The sequence below is a fragment of the Leuciscus leuciscus genome (genome assembly GCF_965113295.1).
Source record: "Leuciscus leuciscus genome assembly, chromosome: 4".
NCBI lineage: Eukaryota > Metazoa > Chordata > Actinopteri > Cypriniformes > Leuciscidae > Leuciscus > Leuciscus leuciscus.
Genome location: NC_138728.1, coordinates 17779827 through 17801131, shown reverse-complemented (window position 1 = coordinate 17801131; position 21305 = coordinate 17779827). Strand labels below are relative to the sequence as shown.

Below are 21305 nucleotides of genomic sequence, written 5' to 3'. Positions count from 1 at the left end.
GAATTTAGATTATTACCATGAGTACATTGAATCTGTACCTTTCACTTGTGTGGGATTTTGCTTTCCCAGAAGTGAAAAGTTTCATGTAGTTGTCATTTCCCTCCAGTCATGGCAGTTGCTGCAAATTTCATGGCCACACAAGTTAATGTCTGTGTCCAAATTTCCCACTCTTTTGTAGCGTTTACAGAATTTGATACTGTAGAACATACTTCCCGACTGCTGATGAAATGTGTTCTACAGGTATGAAGGTGTGTAGTGTGAATACATTCACTATGTTGGCATTGTTCTACATTGCATTGCTCCAATTGCTGGTTCAAATGTGTTTGATTAGGGTTTGAGCTAAACTGTTCGATGGTAGCCCTTCAAGAGCAGGGCTGGCTACCCTTGGTCTAAAGTTTAGCCATGAGCAACAACATCCTTGGTACTTATACCACTTACATTTAACAAGCCAGCCAGCTCACAGTTTTCCACCATTTTATTTTATATTACTCCTCAACTCCTGTTGCCTTATGGCAGTCAGATCCTGCTTCGGGAGGGACAATGTCCTGCAGGGTTTATAGCTCCAAACGGCCCAAAATTACTTGCATAAAAAGTTTCTAGTAATCCTGAAGGCCATTATTAGATGGTTCGGGTGTGTTTGATTAGGACTGGAGGTAAACTCTAAAGGACAGTGACCTTTTAGGAGACTGCCTCATGGGATAGAAAAGTGTCCAGAAGTTGCACACTTTAGAATCTCAGCAGATGCCGAAGTGTTGTCCTTAAGCAAACCCGTGTCCCCTCACTCAGTGTATGTGATGTTCAAATGTCTGTTTGGTGTCTTGCAGGAGTTTGCCGCCCTGACGAAGGAGCTGAATGCCTGCAGAGAACAGCTGCTGGAGAAAGAGGAGGAGATTTCAGAGCTGAAGGCCGAGAGGAACAACACCAGAGTGAGTTCACGCAGTGTCTTCCTGGCACTTCAAAGAATTGTGCTCCTCAACCATCATCCGCCTCGGAAAGTTGTACTTGTTTACAAAAAAGGCAATAATAGAACTGATGCCCACCCAATGACTTGCGCATCTAATTCATAATGTTTTTTGCTCCATAATGACTGATGCATTGCAGAGTCGACAACAGTCTCTATAGATGAGCTTTGGGTTAAATACTTCACTCACTGTCACATTAGCTGCTCCCTGTGTAAGATTGACTTAGCTTGCTCCAAAACTGCATTTACTGAACTGAAACCAGATTTTGTTGAGATGCTTACCATAGATTCACAGCGTGTAGTCACAACATTCACACTTTGATATGTCTGCACCAATTTTCCTGGGGTTTAATGTCATGAGATGACAGTTGAGCGATAACTTTATCCTTTTAGCGGTTAGAACATAATTCCCTGAAAGTCAAGATAGCAGGCACAGGCAGGCTGGTATTTTTCAATAAAATTGTCACCAATTATTTGCATGGAATGCAGAGAAGCTTCTAAAACATCTGACAGGAACCAGCACTCTGGCTATCCATTTCACAAGCAAGTACTCATTCTCACTTCCATTCTTTTCCTGCACCCCTCAGTGCCTGCCTGAGTCACAGTGCTAATGCAGCCCGGCACACCTGACTCCACGCTGCAATTCAATTAATTACTTGCGTTACTTATCCACAGCCAAACGTTTGAAGAGTCAATTATGGAATTGAGGTTATTGGAGGTATTAAAAACCAGAGGGAAGCATTGATCGAGGGAGATAAGGGGACGTAGTGGAATGGAAAAGAGGAGAGGTCGAGTGAGATTAGAAACAGACTCATTTTAAACAGAGCTTCTAATCTTACACAGGGAGCAGCTAATGTGACTGAGTGAAGTATTTAACCCAAAGCTCACCTAGAGAGACTGTTGTCGACTCTGCAATGCATCAGTCATTATGGAAAATTATCATATCTTAATAATTTTCAGATTGCGTCCCAATTTACATACTTGTAGCATTTACTAAAAGAGCATTAGTTGCTGATAATGCAGAAAGTTCATACTTTTCAGTAAGACATTGTAGAAATCGCATTTTGGCCACTAGGCATACACAATATTCTTTATATATATATACTTTCACTGTAAACTCGCTTTTATTTATTTTTCCAATATAGCCTAGATCAACATATCTAATATTCCAGACTTTTTAGTGTTTATTTCTGAGTATTGATACTAATAATAGGGAGTTACCAAGTGAGATCAAGTTATCTCAACACGGTGGCCACCCTGAGGGGTCGACACGCTTATGTAGATTATAACTTTTTTGGACTCTTACATGACTGTGTGTGTATTTCATATGAGTGTACAACATTTTTAAAAGTACTTTTCTTTACTAGTTAAACTTTGGTTGTAAAGTGGGAAAGGTTTAAGGTGCATTTATAGTCATACAATGTCAAATTATGTCAAACAAGTCATGTAGTCAAGTAAGGGAAAGTACAGCATTAACAGAGGAATTATACTGATTTCAGTATTAAAATTAAGCATGTAGATGCAATATACAGGATGGACTTTTAAACATGGCGCCCCTTTAAGTAAAATGACACACAATGTTACTGTACATATAGCGATTTAAGATCATTGCTGAGATTCATGTATTAGCTAATGTCTGTGTCTACTGAAGGCACCAGTGTTAATCTGATCCACCAAAACAGACTCACACAGAGGTAGAGAGAGTAACCTAACCTGCATTATCCGGCTATAGGGTTGTTTTAGTGCTGAGCTTGCGCTGGGAAAGACAGAGGCTGGCACAGACTGAGGGTTATGAATGAGAGAGCAAGGAACTGAGCAGAAATAGAAAGGTCAGCTCCTCGATAGGTCTCTAGAGCAGCACTGCTACAGTACTGCCAGTACAGCCCTAAGGCAGGTACATGTGCTACTGCAGCCCTAATGCTGTGTTACATTCAACTAGAGAAGCCTGAATTTCCAACTACCTACTTGGCAGAAGCCGAACTCCGTGCTTGGAAATTTGGAAACTTGTGGAAATCAACTAGATTGATTTCATCAGCATGCTAAAAATTTTGTCTTAGCTTTAACTTTAGATGTATTTAGATGAAGTGTCTTTCCTTAAGCTTTAGCTTGAGATATTATTTTAGTTTTAGCTTTAACTTTTTAAGACTATTAACTTTATAGATTAAGTTTTTAGTTTGAGATTTAGCTAAAATGTAAGTTTTAGAAATCGTTTTAGTTTTAGCTTTTCATTTTAGTTAAAGCTTTAAAGTGCCCCTATTATGCTATTTTAAAGGTTCCTAATTTTGTTTTGGAGTTCTCCGTAACAAAGTGGGATTCGAATTCCTGACGACTCATTAGCAGTTCAGAGTCAATTCCTTCTTTTGAGAGACAATAACTTTATTTATCGTGCACTTTCGACTTTACAACTTTGCAGATCGTTTACATTCACAGACAGCTACTTTACACATTGCATGAAAGGGAATAATAAAAAAAGATTTTATTTAGATTTAGTTTTAGCATTAGTTTAAGTTTATCTTTAGATTTAGTATTTACTACATCCACCTTTAGATGCAATTCATCATTATTCTGAGCAGGTTTCTTGAACAAGCGCATTTCAAAACAACATAGTAAATTTTACTTTACATTCTCTGTTTCACATCCATAGCTCTGTATGTCCACTCCACTCATCTAAAGCCAGACAGTTCTCACTCACTCTCTCTCTGTGTCCCTGGGACTTTGGGACCGAATAGATTTTTTATGCTATGTACCAGACCAGAGAGTAACCACATTAACATAATCTTCTTTGTGCCGGGTCCAGGGGGTTTCAATTTGTTGTGTCTGCTTTATTGTTTATGTAATGGGTTTTCTTGTGTGTAATGTTGTTAGCTGTCTAAAAGGGTTCCCTTGTAAAAAGAGAAAAGACCAAATGGTGTGTCAAGCACATATCATTAATTTTCCATATGAAGAATGTCCTTGAGGGTTTAGTGATTATGACCAAAAAAAAATTTACTTCATGTTGCATTTAGTTTTTAAAATTAGTTTTGATTTTATATTTATATGTATTTTTATTTGTACTCAAATACATTTTTTAATTAGGTTTTATCTTTAGCTTTATATTTAATTTAAATTTTACCTTAAGATTTAGATTTACTTTTATATTTGGCTGAAGTTTACGATTTAGATTTTGTTTCCCTTTTAGATTAGCATTTAGAGCTTTCTTATAGACTTAATTGTGGTAATTTCAGCTACAAACTTAGTATTAAATTAGTTTTATATTTAGTTTCAGTTTTACATTTGGTTTAATGTATTATGTTTGTGATAGTAATTGAGGATACTTCATGAGATGAACTCCTTATATGTGCCACAGCTGCTGTTGGAGCATTTGGAGTGTTTGGTTTCGAGGCATGAACGTTCCCTACGCATGACAGTGGTGAAACGACAGGCCCAGTCTCCTTCTGGCGTCTCCAGTGAGGTGGAGGTCCTCAAAGCTCTCAAGTCCCTCTTTGAGCACCACAAAGCACTGGATGAGAAGGTAAACCGTGAGATCACCTGCTGAGGTTCATGTTGTTTTTTTGTTGTTGAATTTTTAAAGCCAGCACAATGCTAATGCTGTGTCTATGCTTTACCACTGTGCATTGCAAATGTTAATGTACTGCCTATGACATATAAGTGTATATGTGGCATTCCAAATATACAGTACCACAAACCTGTTGATGTTAACCCATATAATACATAGGCTGACTGATCTATGACTGATCTATTTTAGTAACCAAAGTAAAGTTTCTCTCCTGATTTTTTGACAGGGATGTTGAAGTACATTTATTAAACAGTAAAGCCCACTGTCCCACCTCTCTTTTCCTTTATCCAGTGGTGTTTTATTTATGGATTAAGCCCTTGTGTGGCAGTTCATCCAGCTGTAATCCATTCTGCGGCCTTCTCCAGACAGTGTCATTTATAAGGCGTTTGGTAACAGACGGCAGGAAATTGCACGTGATTTATGGGACCGTAGTTTTAGTGACGACTGGTCGTCCAGTGATGAAAGACTGAACCCACTGAAATGATTCCAGTGATCAAACAGGTCACCAGAGAGACTGATTAGTGTTTTTAATCAGGTTTTTTTTTCTATTTTTTTCTATTCTGTTCTCTGTAGAATTGTGACTTATAATCTGATGTAAGACAAAGAGAGATAAAATGTTTGACATTTGTCATACAGCACCACAAAAATAGCTTTATGAAAATAAAGATGTTGTGTGTATAATTCTACTTTCTTAAATTCTGTAATTTTGCTACCTCAAATTCGATTCTAAATCAGTAATATGAGAAACATAGTTCTGAGTAGAGCTCAACCTTGATGAACAGTGAGTGATAGAGTGTTTTTTTCTTCTTTCGTTCAGGTACGAGAGAGATTGCGGGTGTCACTAGAGCGGGTCTCTGCCTTGGAGGAGGAGTTGGCCGTAGCCAATCAGGAGGTGAGGCACAAATGCTCTGATTACATAATTATACAGCAATCTGCACCAGAAAGTAGTTTACTATAAGATGAATATACTCCATAAACATGCCAAATATGTTTAATTTGTTGCTATGCCATGTTGTTTTTGCCTGATCTGATTATTATTATTATTATTATTAGTGTGAAATGCAACAGAGCAAACAGAACATTGTGTATTTTAGTGTTTATTCTAGTACTGTCAGTCCAGATGGTGCAGTTCTAGCTGAACGAGCTTCAAACTTCTCAACAAGAGCCAAATTAATTTATTTTTCTTTAAGAGATATTTTATATTGAGAATATGTGTACTGATCTTGAGCACTCTGTGTGTTATAATTTTCTTAGTTTCTGAATTAACACTTGTGTGTTTTCTTGGGGTCATGGGGGAGGCTGGTGGGGTGACTTCATTTCCTCCATTTATATTTCTTTACAATAAATAAATATTAAATAAATACATATTTCAACAATTCAATGATTGGAATTAATATATTACCTTACAGCTTTTTGTTATTTTTTTTAACAACTTTACAATTATTCTAAACATTTCTAAAGAATGTACAAAATGTAAACTATGCCTTTCAAAATTCACCACATCTCAAATAAATCATGTGTAAAAATCTAACAACTGCACAAATCAAGACCAACAGCAAACAGACTGGTGAGAACATTCTCACTTACATAGACACAGTGCAGTTCTTCTCGCCAACATCAACCATGTGACAGGAAGATTTGCTATGAATTCTGTTTCTGGGAAATGAAAAAACACAAGGATTTCAATTGATGCTGCTTTTAAAATTCATCCAGCCTCTAAGCTGCCCAAGTTTACTTCGCAGAAAATATTAATTTAGTATTTGTATTAGTAATTCAAAAACCTCATGCTTTTGAACAAATGTTCATTGATGTTATAAAAGGACATTCACACAACTTAGTGAATGGCAGAGGCAGTTTGGGCATGTTCAGATTCCAGCAGTGGCTGGTGCTTTTGGAGAAGCACAGACACTTATTAAAGCAAAGTGTATGTACTTAAGGTTATTTTAAGATGTCTTCTGTCTGTGTTAGCAGTGTGTGAACTGTAGAAGATCTGAAAATACTGAAACAGTGAAAATACTTAATGAATACCCAGACAACCTACTATGTATGCAGTGTAGATCCACAATACTCTATGACAGTCAACCTTTTTTTACTTTAAAGCCCCGCATTGTCCAATACAATATCCGGAGAAACCCTAAGCCTTCAGAAATACTCTGAGCCGGTCACCTTGCCGTAACTCAGGTCTTTATTCCTGCCCATTTCACCAGCATCCAACATGTTGATTATGAGAACTGATTATTTGCTCACCATCTGATCTACCCAGACATTAATATGTGGCCTTGTTAGGAGGAGATGATCAGCGATATTCACTTCACCAGAATTCAGGTTGATTGGGATACTTTTTTCCAGTCATCTCAATGGCAAAATGTGTCCCAATTAGGGATGTCAATTTTCACAAATTCCCATGATCGATCGTCGTTTAAATTAACGATCAATTAATCGATTAATCGTTAGCCTTAATACTGCGATATGCGTCTACTGCAGTAGCTATGACAGCATGACAGGGTCTGCAAATGCTGCTCAAAACGCTATGTTCCTCACCAAATCAATTAGAATGGTTTTAAATATAAATAAAGGGCTAGTAGGATTGTAAAATGTTTCGATGTGATTGATAATTAAATTAATTATTATTTATTTTTTATTATTATAATTTTTTTCTTTTTTTTCAGAATAAGAGTTGTTTTTTTATTTTTATTAACAGACAGACATACAGACCAAAATAGTGCAGTAACGAACAATCTAGTAATTCCATAATTCCAGAAGTGAAATAAAAGTGTGTAAATGTATAGGGATGTGTGTGTGTGTGTGTGTGTGTGTGTGTGTGTGTGTATGCGTAAGCAAAGTAACCATTTATTATTTATTACCATCTTCATCACCATCACCATCACCACCACCACTAAATTAATAATCAAATTATTTAATAATCAAATATAACTACTAATACAACGTGTCACCAACGCCGCCTCATATGCGCTTAGAATGTGTGACTGTTGCTCTTCCTGGAACAACTGCACGCGATGAATGAATCTGCTACCTTTAAACTGGAGCACTTTGCTAGCACGTTATTTATCTAAAAGAAACGCATCCTATATGAGATTAATCAGATATATTCAAAATAAACATAATATTACAAATTATATCTGCACAAAATGACGCAAATTCATGCACAAGTGAACTTGAACTAAGTTACGTGCCATTCTTTCAGAACTACTCATGTTGTGGACGCGGTCTTCCTGGAGCAACGCGACACGGCAACTAAACCCAAAAAATTCACAATGTTTTATTACAATATTGTTCTCTTTATAATGTTATGTAATATTACAGTCCCAATAGTCATTATTAGTCGTGCACTGCCGTTTGAGCTGCGCGCGCTGAAGCTGACGCTTTACTACAGAGTTAATTCTTAACCAAATGCATCCAATATGAGATAAATCAGATATAGATAGGCCTACAGAAAATAAACAGTATTACAACTTACATTTGCACAAAACAAAAGGCTGCGAATGCACACGCAAACTTATAGTCATGATGAAGGTGTAAAATGGTCCCAAACATAACTCCGGCGCGCTCGCTTTACATGTTTCGCGGTTGAGCAGCGCGCACGCGCATGAAAACCTGCTTAATCGATGATCGATAAGTTGTATCGATTAAATGTATTATCGACAATTAATCGATCGTCGATTAATCGTTGACATCCCTAGTCCCAATCAACCTGAATTCACTCTAAATATATCGTCGCTGTCAGGCAGAAACCTTGCACCCATTCTAACTCCTTTGAGCTTGATTTTGGTGAAATGTTAATGTCTAATGACACGTGCAAGTGTCTGACCATATATAATGCCACAATATCAACTTTGACGACGCTGTGTTTAATTATTTAAAAAATATAGTGCTTTTTTTCATTTCCTGAAAAGTAACTTTTTTAGAGATACAAGGTTTCCCCGACAGCGACGATATAGTACTTTGGATAATATTACTGCTAGTCTTGTAAAATACATTTGACTTGATTAGATACATTGCTGTTATATGTTTTTATTCTGAAGAGAATTTAGAAATTTGATTAGTTCAGCTTTTTCTGCCTTCATAAGTCTCAGCTATGCTCTCAATGCAATCTCAGATTTATGAAGAGTGCTTCATTACTGCACAAGTATAACGGAACCATCTGAATTTCAAGTTCATGTTAATATCTCGGTGTTAGATGGAGCACTTAACCCATTCAGGTGCGTCACAAAGAAGAATCCGGTTTCTGTGAAGTAGTTGTTTTCTGTTTGAAACAAACCAGCGTTTCAGGGACAGCCGCGCTTTTACGTGCTCCTCTTTGATGAGACCAAATGAACGACATCAAAGCGTCCATGCTCACTTTCATTGGGCCTCCACTTCTCATTTACCTTCATTTGCAAGTTGACTCAATATTCCGGCTCTTTGTGGAGTCAGAAGGTGCGGGATTGTTTGATCTTCAGACCTTGAAAAATGGCAGACAGTTCCCTTTCTGTGCTTCAAAAGCGAGAAGCCCCTTAATTGCCGCCTCATTAAAGGAATGCGTGGCGAGCGGTGATAAACCAAACAAAAGAAAGCGGATGTCTCCCTTATTTCCATCCATCCATCTATCCCGCTTTCTCTGTGTTCACAGTGGACAGAGCGTCTCAACATGGGAGTGGAATAATCTCCCAATGCCCTTTAGCCTGGAGAGAGAACAATGTGTGTGTTGGTGTGACAGTGCTCATAAGTCAGATAACCTGCTTAAAAGATGCTCCTGGAAGAATACTAGGTTATTTTATTAGGGAGCATATGCCAGCTGACATGGTCAGCAACTTCTTCTTCTATATTTGTATGCACTGCAGTTTTACATTATTGGGCTGTGGCAGTTTTGTGCTGGTCTAGATATACTGAATTTTATCATTTACATAATAATGTAAGATATAGCGGCATTCAGTGTTGTATACACCAACAAAAAAGTACCTTGTTATTTATTTGAAGTTTCCTATAACTGAATGATAAAATCCTGTGGGATCACTTCAGAATGTTAACACACTATCTCACACTCATTTAAGAATTCTAGTCCTGTGACAGAAGTGTCATATGAAATCTCTAAAGAAACACTTGACATGACATGCTCTTAAAGGGGTAATAATATAATAAAATAAAACTTTTATTTGTTCAAGAAAAAGTCATAATTTAGTTTTTCATCATAATTTTCCACCTTCTCCCTGTCTAATAATTAAATAGGCTGTTTTGTGCTGTTGCTGTGCCTTTAAGACTTCCCTGGAAAATTCATTTGTGGAAAATTCCTTCTCCGTAAGCAAAATTAGTAACATAATTTATGGTTTGCGGATCCAATACAGTTGGTCCTCCAAAATTGTTAAGGTTGGTTGTTAAATGATCAGTTCGACACGCCTTTTGTCTGCTTGTTGAAATAGTATGGATATCTGGTTTGTTGTTTCCAGGCTATACAAATAAAGCTTAAGACTTGGTTTACCAAGTAATGATAGTAATCATTTAGAATGTGACACTATATGTGTAGCATCGGCTATGATGTCTTGGAAACTCTTGGAATACAACAAATATCCATCCGGAAGCACAAAGCAGAAAAGTTGTTCTAGTATTAATGTCGCATATGAATATCCAATTTTAGGATTTGTTGTACCAGTGATGTCTGTGTCAGATAAAATTGTCCTGTTTTGTCGTTACTGTTTGGTATATTATTTGCCATAAAGTGTCCTGGTAAACAACACAGTACAGCGTGTTTTGATATCAATATTGCTTGTTATCTTATCTTATTATCTTTCATTATTTCTCTTTTATATTGTGCTTTTGCAGATTGTGGCCTTAAGGGAGCAGAATGCCCACATTCAGAGGAAGGTTGCATCAGGAGATGGGGCAGAGGACTTGTTGGAGGGAACTGATGCCCAGAAAGTCCATGGCAAGGTGGGCACTTACTCCTGACGGGCTCCGTACTTTCTCAACAATGAGATTATGTTCTATAAATGTTTATATTTTCCAGAAAAATCTAACCAACCCCAAACTTTTGAACGAGACTGTACATAATTGGTGCCTTGAGGTGATTTATTTTGATGTACGATTCTTTTTAAGTCCAGTAGAGAAGAAAGAAACTACTGAAAATCAGTTTTTGAACACAGAGGTGTACAATAAAAATCAATAAGCCTTCACTATACAGTCAACACACACACACACACACACTCAACCTGTCAAACTGTATTTCTAGATGACATTTAATGTCCCGTTAAACCGATCGTTGCAGAATCTCGCCTCCTGATGAAAAGATAACAGGATGAAAGGATGAGAGAAGTGTCGTCCTGCTCTCACTGTCACCGATGGGCGCTGTGTCGTGCGGCATTACATTGTGTTGGCATGGTGACAGTGATGGCAGGAATTTGTGGCCTCGTAGAAGATAAAGGTTGGCACTTTGACAGTGTATCTCAATTGGCCAAATTAATCTCCCATGATGCTCAATAGATTTAGTAGCAGTGCTGACAATATCCAGGGCCTCTGGCACTGATGCATGGGTCCAGCCGACCAACTAGAGGTCAGTGGTTTTGCCTGTACGTTAAACAAACAAATCTGACCCTCCGAAATAGATACAGACAAAAAAAGAAGAGAGAGAAAGAGAGTGAAAAAAGTGGCAGTGAGTCATTACCCTACAGCCGCTCCAGAATAAACCACTGCTATTCTTTGTCTTGTCATTCTCATCTATTTGCGATCACAGAAGCTGTTCTGGTGAAGTCGTGTCAATCTCTCGTGGCTTCACAGCTTTGACGGAGTAAATTCAGTGTGCTCTGCAAATGATTTTATCACCCTTCTGTCTTACAGTCTGCAGCCATAAATTAAACGGGATATAAAGTCTAATTTTAGTGCGGCATAAGACGTGTCAAGTCTTAGTGTGAATATGTGACAAGAATCTTTATTTTAGGCATGGCAGAGGAAATATCTGCTGAGCCTCTGTTTCACACACTCAGAATGCAATTAGACAGAAATGAGGATTCTGGGAATTCAAAAATCCATATAAAGAGCCGCACAAACTAGTTGAAAACATGGAATCATGGAACTTGGATTGAGTGATTATTGTGTTTCTATCATGTTATGTTTGGCTTCTAACCCTATTTGATGGAGTGTGTAGCTTTTCATTTCTTTAACAACTATGTAGGAAGACACATCATGGCCATATTCCAGGATGACAATGTCAAGATTCATCAGGCTCAAATTGCTAAAGAATGGTTGGGAGGGAGCATGAAGAATCATGTTCACACATGAAATGGCACCTCTGAGTCCAGACTTTGGGATGTGCTGGAGGAGGCTTTATAGAGTGCTGGACTCTTGCATATGCACGTCTTGATGGAAATAACATCACATAATTTAATTTCATGTTCATGTTTAAATGTTTATTATTTTTCAAGTAATGGAAATGTTTTATATGGTTGTAGTTTTAGTTTTATTTAAATATGCTAACCCTGATAATAATGTAAAGTTATACTGAATTAGTTAATTCTATTTCAAAATCCTTCATTTAATTGGTTTAATCGATCTCACGACACTAAAGGAAGGTGTATTGTGTGTGTTTGGGCGGCAGCGGTTGTCTAACGGGTCGATGGAGGACGAGGCCAGTCAGGTGGTGGAGCTGCAGGAGCTGCTGGAGAAGCAGAACTACGAGCTGGCTCAGATGAAGGAGCGCATGTCCTCGCTGTCCTCCCGCGTGTCCGAGGTGGAGCAGGAGCTGGAGACGGCCCGCAAAGACCTCATCAAGAGCGAAGATGTGAACAACAAGTTCCAGAGAGATATTAAAGAGGTGCAGTATATGGGTGTATGTGAATTAGGCTGTGTGCGAAACTTTATCCGACAGTACACCAAATTCAATGTTTGAAGCTGTGCAACATCCTCTCTACTCATTGAGAGTTTTCTTAAAAGGTGCCTTCTTAGAATATTCTGTTCGTAACAGCCCTGACTGACCAGGTGTCTTTGACTTTGGACACTGACTCCATCTTGATGTCACATTGATAATTAGTGACAGCCGGACAGAGTCTGGGAAATGTCTGTTGAATTGGAGATTCAGCTATTGATGGAGAGAGAGGTTGTGGCAGCCCAAGGCAATGTGTGTGTGTGTGTGTGTGTGTGTGTGTGTGTGTGTGTGTGTGTGTGTGTGTGTGTGTGTGTGTGTGTGTGTGTGTGTGTGTGTGTGTGTGTGTGTGTGTGTGTCTCCATGTCCGAATGTGAGCATTTGCCTGTCTTGATATTTGTCCTCAAGCCTGTATGTAATTATAGGGCAGGATTTTTGATTGACAGCAGACTATTACACCTGCGGGCTCCTTAGGTGTGTGTCCACTAACCACTGGTCTGCCAATATATTTGTGTGTTTATACAGGCTATGTGTCAGAAAGAAGACATGGAGGAACGGATCGTGACTCTTGAGAAGCGCTATCTCAGTGCCCAGAGAGAGTCCACGTCGCTACATGACATCACAGACAAGCTGGAAAACGAACTAGCCAATAAGGAGGCGTTCCTCAGACAGGTCAGGTTTTGACCACTTGTTTTCCAATTTCCTTCTCCATTTCCCTTTTGTATTATTTCAAATTGCTTTGATATTTTGCAGTTACTTGCCTTCCGTATTCATACATGTGTGAAGGCACAGATGTTTTGAACTTGATAATGGACAAACAGTCATTCCATTCGTAACTGAACATTCCGTTCCGCTGATGTCATGGTCAAGATGACACCATTTCTTGAGTGCCTAAAAAGATAAATGTTTTGAACATATTACAGATATGAAAGGGCATGGCAAACTTGACAAACCATCAATTAACTATCAAAATTAATAATTCAGACACAACATTTTATTCTGTCGTTATTTACTCATTTTGTACCAAATTTGTATGACTGAACTTTAGAGAATACCCTTTTCCATATTAGTGTTATTTTGGCATTATTTATATACTATTCTAGTATTTATTGTTTTGAATTAGTTTTTAAATGTTTTTATATTGTCAGTTTTCAGTTTATTTTTTAATAATTTGGTTATGTGCTTTTGTCATTTTGATATATTTTTTTTTTTTGTTGGTCTTATTTTATTTCAGTTAGTCACCATGACAACATTTCAAAATTTTATAACGTTTTTTTTGTATAGTATTTATATTTTATTTCAGCTTTATTTCAATAAAAAAAGTTAAATAGTGTATTTGTAGTTAACAATAACAACAGATAAGTGAATTGGGACAGGTGCTGCCAAGCTTCAGTGTGCGTTTATCACGTTTCTCTGCGTTTATAGAGTTGAATTGTTCTAAGAACAAGCAAAAAATAGGCAGTTATGTAATTTTGTTTGTTTGGGCACACTGAAAAGGGCCACGCTGATCCACTTGTTGCTGTGGAAGCTGGAACGTCCTATGATGTCTGCTATTTTACGATAAACTCTTTCTGATCAGACACTGTGTGTGTGTGTGCGTGTGCGTGTGCGTGTGTGTGTGTGTGTGTGTGTGTGTGTGTGTGTGTGTGTGTGTGTGTGTGTGTCTGTGTTTGTTCCCACAGATGGAAGAGAAGAACAGGCAGTTACAGGAGCGGCTGGAGTTGGCAGAACAGAAGCTCCAGCAGACCATGAGGAAAGCTGAGACACTGCCTGAAGTCGAGGCTGAGCTAGCACAGAGGATAGCAGCTCTCACCAAGGTACCACACACACACACACACACACACACACACACACACTAGCTGTGCATTTAATGAATTGAATACGTAAAGTGCAAGAACATCTGGGAACACTTATGAATGATGACTCTTAAATGAATTTGTGAATTGTTTTTTTTACTTATTTATTGACACAACTATAGACACAAATGAATCAGACAACCAATACTACTTCAGACTCAGAGAGCGACCCAGACATCAAAATGTGGCCCATATTGGGCTCAAATATTCAGGCTAGGGGTTCAAGGGCCATTTTTTAGGTGGTTTCTCTTTCTGACCACTGCACATTTAGAGGCTCTAAAAGTTCTTGGTCTGGTTGGTGCAAAGCATTATATTGCACTTAGTGTACATTTATTATGTGCATTGATCAGCATAAAAACTTCAATATCATGAGTAGCAGTAGAAATCTATTTCAAACTTGTGTGGTACAGTTGTGTGTACTGATCAGAAAGTTTTGAAGGGCCATATGGTTAAATATATCATTATTATTATAATTTTTTTGGTTTGCCTGGCATATGTTACCACATGTACAACAATCACAACTTTTCACCAAACACAGAATGCTTAAATCCTTTTATTCATCATTTTATGTGAATTATTTCCTTTCCACAGTGATTACTGTACATAACCAAAACAAATGTTCTTTATAAAGTTGTTATATTGTTTATATAATTAACTTGATAAAAATGTGCATTATTATACAATTACCTTGATGGAAAAAGTAGCAGTAATATTTTTTAATTCTTTCTTTATAAATTGTTATATTAGTTACATATTAACTTTATAAAAAATAAAGTTATTATTATGTTAATTCTTTCTTTATAAAAAAATTAATAAAAAATGTAGGTGCGGGACTTGATTTTGTCCATTGAGAATGATTAGATGTTGGATGGTTGTGGTTTGCTGTGATGTCATGTGAGTGACAGGTTGTCCCGCCCTCAATCCATGCAGTAAACATGTCATCAGAGAAGAGAAGAGATGTTGCTGCAAGAGGGAGAGGAAGTTATTTTGATTAAAGTTTAGGAGGGCACTTGAATTTAATATATATATTAAAAAAATTAAACATTTTGGTAACATTTACTGATAGAAATTATTCATATGGTTCTCATTTATTAATATTGTGTGTTATTTCTCTGTATTGTGTGGTTTGGTAGTCTGATATGGTAGCTAAACTCCAGGACATGAACTGCAGTCTTAGGAAGGTGGGGCTGAAAGCCGCTCTCTCTCTCTCTCTCTCTCTCTCTCTCTCTCTCTCTCTCTCTCTCATTCACTTCACTTTGCTCTGTCTGGTTGTGGGTCTGTTCACTGCTGGTGTATTTCAGCTGCATGTGATGCTCAGCTGGGATTTTCTTCGCTTTAATGAGTTGCTGACGTACTTGGTTCTTTCTGTTCACCCACGAGAGAACAGAAGCTTAAGGAAATAAACACTCCTTCTCTTTACCTGTCTGCTCAACCATATCTGTGGTGTTTGGTGTGACGGTACCTTATAAACCAAACACACACTCTCATTTTGATTCGAGCCAACATCACATTTACATTTATTTACATTTATTCATTTAGCTGACGCTTATATCCGAAGCGACTTACAATTGCTATATATGTCAGAGGTCGCACGCCTCTGGAGCAACTAGGGGTTAAGTGTCTTGCTCAGGGACACATTGGTGTCTCACAGTGGATTCGAACCCGGGTCTCTCACACCAAAGGCATGTGTCTTATCCATTGCGCCACAACCACCCACTGGTTCATGGGTCCTTTCTCTGCTGGTTTGGGCTAATTTGTGGATTTACATTTTCTCATCTGACAAAATACATTGTGTGTGTTTGTTGTTCAGGCGGAGGAGAGACATGGCAGTATCGAGGAGCGTATGAGACATTTAGAGGGTCAGCTGGAGGAGAAGAACCAGGAACTGCTCAGGGTCAACATCACTTTATATCATTAAATTATATATTTTTTGACAGTATGCTTACATTGTACAGAATGTACATTTTCTGTTTATATGGAATATCCAAATTGCCACCCACGTTGCCACCCAAATATGTAGTATAAAACAGCATTCTTCGTTGGAAAACAGTATCCCACAATGCAATGCACTCTACCTTGACCTTCCATTTCCAGTATGATGAAGAAACTGGCAGTAAAATCAACTATGATTATTGTCTAATTCTAACGAATTATTTAATTGAACTGCCAAAATACAAAATATACTTTTTTTTACTTTCTACACACCTGGGCAGCATTTGCAAAATTAAAACACTCAGAGAGCGAGCGAGCAAGCGTTTTTTGCAATATATAGTGTGTATAGTATAGTATGGTAGTATTTCATTCCGAACCAGAAACATTGTCTTAACTGATTTAACACTAAATCTTTCCACACATATATAAACAGTATAAAAAGAGAAATGTAAAATTATAAAATATTTGATTTGTGTGAATATAATGTAAAAAAAAAAATATGTATAGATAAAATAGTGTATTGTGTTTCCTCAGGCTCGACAGAGAGAGAAGATGAACGAGGAACACAACAAGCGTCTGTCAGACACTGTGGACAGACTCTTGACCGAGTCCAACGAACGATTACAGCTCCACCTGAAAGAGAGGATGTCCGCTCTTGAGGAGAAGGTGGGAGACGATCCAACCGTCAGTACCAATGACTTCCGACCACACCAATCACTCATACCGTTTCCATTGCTTCTCTTTCAGAATGTGCTAATACAAGACTCTGATAACTACAGGAAGCAGTTAGAAGACTCCATTCAAGAAAAGGTCATTAGTTTTTATTTTCTGAAAACTAGCTTGGCTGAACGAATTTTAATGCAATGTTTTGCTACCTATTCTGTGTAAAATGAAACTTTAATGTGCTTTGCGGTTGTAGTCTCATCTCTCGGATGAGATAGAGAAACTGAGATCTGAGCTGGATCAGTACCGGTTGAGGGCCGGATCCCTTACAGAGCCCACACTGTCACGGTGAGACAGAAATCGTGAAAAACTAAGAACTATCCTTTTACAATAAACAGTAGCTCTGTTCCAAAATCCAACCAGCTCAACAGAATTTTAAGGTATCATAGGTGTGCACTCGACATGAAGGCTGTTCCATAACATTTGGCTGCAACATTACAGTATGTAAGTATGTAAGGGTGCATTGCTATGAGGTAAATAAAAATAAAAAAGGTGAGAAATGCTGACTATAAATAGATTAAATATTATAAAACTATGGATAAAAAAATATAAATATAATTAAAAATGTATTATTTCATCCAAAATGTATGTTTTTTGGGGGGTTCTGGAAGTAAAAATCTTTGTCCAATTTTTAAATAGTTTATGCTTTAAATCAAAGTTTGTAATGTTATTATTCACCTCATAGCTGGTTGGTTTGGTTCATGGCTTATAACAAAGACTTAAAAAAAAAAACTATGGGGAAATTAAGTTGCTGCCTGTGCTGTTCCTCATCAGTCACTTATTAAGTTCCAATATTGGTTAAGAACTAGTGCTTATGTAGACAAGCAAAGCAGCTCACTAGGTTTTGGAACAGAGGTAATGTTACCCCCTCTATGCAGTGATATTAATTAAATTACTTATGGCCATTTTGATTCCCCTGCATGATTTTATATTGTTCTTTCATTGCAAATTACATTTTAGCATTGAAAAGTTTATTTAATGTGTCTAAATTCTAGATGTCTTAATGATGGATTGTGGTCTTGATTCCAGGTCCCATCTGGATGCTTCCGGAGATCTGCGTTTCTCTCTGGGTTCTCTTGCCGAGACTCAGTCGGACCATTATCGCTCCACCAAGGTGATCCGCAGACCAAGGAGAGGGCGCCTGGGGTTACGTACTGACGAACAGAAGGTAAGAGCTCTTCACCCCTTGTTTCTTGAGCTTTGTACTGAACATCACTTCTTTCTGCTTCTCTTTCATCTCTCTGCAGGCCAAGTCTCTGGGAGAGCACGAATGGCGCTCTCAGCAACTTGGCGTTCTGGGCGGCCACCCGTTTGAGAGCGACACGGAGATGTCGGATATTGACGACGATGACCGAGAGACCCTTTTCAGCTCGATGGATATACTGTCTCCTGGAGGACATTCAGATGCTCAAACTCTGGCAATGATGCTGCAAGAACAACTGGATGCCATCAATAAAGAGATCCGGTCAGTCTATTCATTGTGACCACTGCACCCTCTGAAGAAAGTCTAATTCTTAATTGTCTGCCCAGAGATTGAGAAGAGGTATTACTTTCAAATGGCTTTAATTTCTGTTATGTAATACATCTCTATAGCAATGTAAGAACATTATATTTCTTAAACATATCACCTCAAAGGTCACCAGGGGAAAATGTGCAAGGAGAACTGCAGAGGGGCTCAAGACTTCTCTGAAAACATAATTTAAATGTTATTTAAAAAATCCACGGTCATAATCTCATAAATCAGACCTCAGTGGTCTTTTTAATCTGGTTAAGGCTGGTTAAGGCTGCTTTTTTTCCAGATCTTTCCTCTAATTTACAGTCTGGTGGAGTTGACGCTAGTTGCTGAAAGTCAGAGCAAGTCTGTAGATTTTGTGCAGTCAGTTGACAGATTTTCCCAGAAAATTGTGCGGCGTATGATGGGCACAGCCTCCGATGTGTTTGGTTTCACATATTGATTTCTTCCACTCAGAGGATATGAAATATTTGATATTTTAAGTAGATTTTATTTGTTATGCGTCCCCTAGCAGCGAGGTATATGTAACTGCATGAGTTTGTTGTGTTCCAAACAATTTGAAAGTCATTGTCTAGTCTAGTCGTTTTGTGTATGATGCAGTTTTTTTCTTTAGTCAGTTACAAAGTCAGCAAGTGTATGATGCCTAGAGTTTTAAATTAGGTTCAGATTTTAAAAGTTGTGTAGTTTATTCCAGACTTAAAATCGCATGTACGGCTATTTTTTCCTCCATTTTTACTGGCGCTTACAGATCCTTCTTTCAGTCTTTTCACGCACTAATTCTCCTGTAAAAATCTACACGATTTTTTGTTTTTATTCTAAGTGTTTATTTGCCATTTATTAGATGACTTTGATCAAAGTGACTTGTACATTGATTCTTTGTAGATTTACAGTGACAAGTTCCTTGATTATTATCCCAGTAGCTTTTATGAGAACATGCATACATGGGGGATTGAACTTGTCAACTTTGTGTCTTAAAAGTGTAGATTTATCATGCAAGTTGTTCTCCATAAACTACATATAACCTTCTACATCCCTTGGCTGTTTTTTGTTTTGTTTTAACTGTCAAATTTATTAAAAACTTGTACATTTCTACAGAATCAGGATTCTGCGACACGCAAGTCCTAGGTTGAATTAAAAACAATAAAAGGTGCTGCAGAAAGCAGAGTTGTGCCTTCAGGCAGTGTATATGCTGATTTAAATATCAGCCAAAGCTCAGGATTTCTCCTGTAGGCTGTCCAGTTGTTATTGAACAAGATAGGTTGACTGAAATGTAACGGCTGTTTCTGCAGTTCTTGCAGTTCATGTCTCCTCATCTCCTCAATATCACACCACTATCACCTGTCTGGCTTGATATGTCATCGCTGTGTCCTGTCTGTCGATCTCCCTCACATATTGGAGACCCTAAGACTGGATGGGCACTTGCACCTAAGGTTGTCAAAAGCAAATGTATGACTCCAATTTTCATTGAGATCTAATTTGAATTTTGTCCAATTCAGTGGAAATGTGTGATTAATATTTGATGAAGCCAGAACAGACGGCAAGTATTTCTTGAGCCTTTTTTTTACGGAACTTTAGTTGTATTTTATGTTTCAAAGGTCATTTTAAATTCGCTAAGAGCCACTCACTGCAGACAAGGTCGAATTTTTTTGTTGGTTCTGTCCAGTTATTTCCCACAATTATTTTTGGTCAGGAGCCTCCTTAATGTAAAACTGGTTTATAAAAAATACACAACCTCATATATAATGTACAGTACACTATGTGTTTCCAACTTTATTTGATTACCAGTGTTGAATACAGCTCACTGTACTATTAAACTATGCCTATAATATGTGCTGGTTGTTTTGATTACCACAGGAAGAAAGATGGTCTCCCTGCGCGCTGTTTACTTCTCTCCTCCCATTAGTGGTCCGCTTTTGATAAAGCACCAGCTTTGGTGTTTGGCTAAAAGACACAAAACCGTTGAATGCCTTACAACCAACTGTAAACATGTTAAATGCTTGACAAATGGTCAATGTTTAATTGTTTGCAGCCCAGTCGATGGTTGCTTTACAAGATATTCAATAAGAGCCCATGAAAAACATCCACTACAAGAGCTGTCGAACATTAGATCAGCAAACTGCAGTTTGCCATCCTTGAGTGTTGTCGGTTCATGTCCTCCAGCCCTCACTGACTGAAACCAACCGCATCAGTATTCGGCCAGTAAAGCACAAGCCTGTTATTATTTCTCTGTCTCTCTGAGCTTGTTATTGCATTTATTTTGTCATTTTTCTGTGTTCAAAGTTTTTCATTTGGCACTATCCATTGTACTAAGGGCAAATTAGAAGTTTTAACTACAGTGTTCGGAGTCTTTTTGCCAAAAATGGTTACATATTTTCACCCAGCAAGCTTAGCACTTCCAGTAATGTTGTAAATCAAAGTGCTAGTAGATTATCATCAAATACTTCCTAACTCACTGTGGGCTAAACTCTTTTTCTCTTGTTTCTCCAGGCTGATCCAAGAAGAGAAGGAGTCGACAGAACTGAGGGCAGAGGAAATTGAGCACCGCGTGGCCAGCGTGAGTCTGGAGGGTCTGAACCTGGCGCGGCTTCATCATCCCGGTGCCTGCATGACTGCCTCGGCCACCGCATCCTCCCTCGCCTCCTCCTCACCTCCCAGCGGACACTCCACCCCCAAACTCACCCCGCGCAGCCCGGCCCGCGACATGGAGCGCATGGGGGTCATGACACTGGTATACGAGCTCACGCGTATCTCTGTCCTACAGGGGTCATATCATGAGGATTTACAGTACATTTTCTTTGATATTTTAGATATCAGCTGTGCTGACCGTAGATGGAAGAAAACGGTCATTGGAAATGAAAATTTTATTTATTTATTTTATTTAAAAAATGTATATGACCTCTTTAATAATATTTGTT

At 38.1% G+C, this 21305-nt stretch overlaps 1 protein-coding gene across 5 annotated transcripts in view; it reads left to right on the top strand.

The window, feature by feature from the left end:
- ppfia2 (PTPRF interacting protein alpha 2) overlaps nucleotides 1-21305 on the top strand; it is a 160724-nt gene that overhangs the window by 108712 nt on the left and 30707 nt on the right. For 4 of the 5 annotated variants that reach the window (XM_082168191.1, XM_082168190.1, XM_082168193.1 and 1 more), the window contains 14 exons: nucleotides 825-926; nucleotides 4308-4472; nucleotides 5335-5409; nucleotides 10335-10442; nucleotides 12103-12318; nucleotides 12892-13038; nucleotides 14049-14183; nucleotides 16033-16116; nucleotides 16689-16820; nucleotides 16902-16964; nucleotides 17074-17165; nucleotides 17907-18045; nucleotides 18125-18342; nucleotides 20878-21118. In XM_082168191.1, the coding sequence (XP_082024317.1) occupies nucleotides 4362-4472; nucleotides 5335-5409; nucleotides 10335-10442; nucleotides 12103-12318; nucleotides 12892-13038; nucleotides 14049-14183; nucleotides 16033-16116; nucleotides 16689-16820; nucleotides 16902-16964; nucleotides 17074-17165; nucleotides 17907-18045; nucleotides 18125-18342; nucleotides 20878-21118 (1761 nt within the window). In that variant the 5' untranslated portion in view covers nucleotides 825-926; nucleotides 4308-4361. Of the gene's footprint in view, nucleotides 1-824; nucleotides 927-4307; nucleotides 4473-5334; nucleotides 5410-10334; nucleotides 10443-12102; nucleotides 12319-12891; nucleotides 13039-14048; nucleotides 14184-15355; nucleotides 15404-16032; nucleotides 16117-16688; nucleotides 16821-16901; nucleotides 16965-17073; nucleotides 17166-17906; nucleotides 18046-18124; nucleotides 18343-20877; nucleotides 21119-21305 lie in introns of all 5 variants that reach the window. The other variant, XM_082168192.1, reaches the window with a different exon arrangement.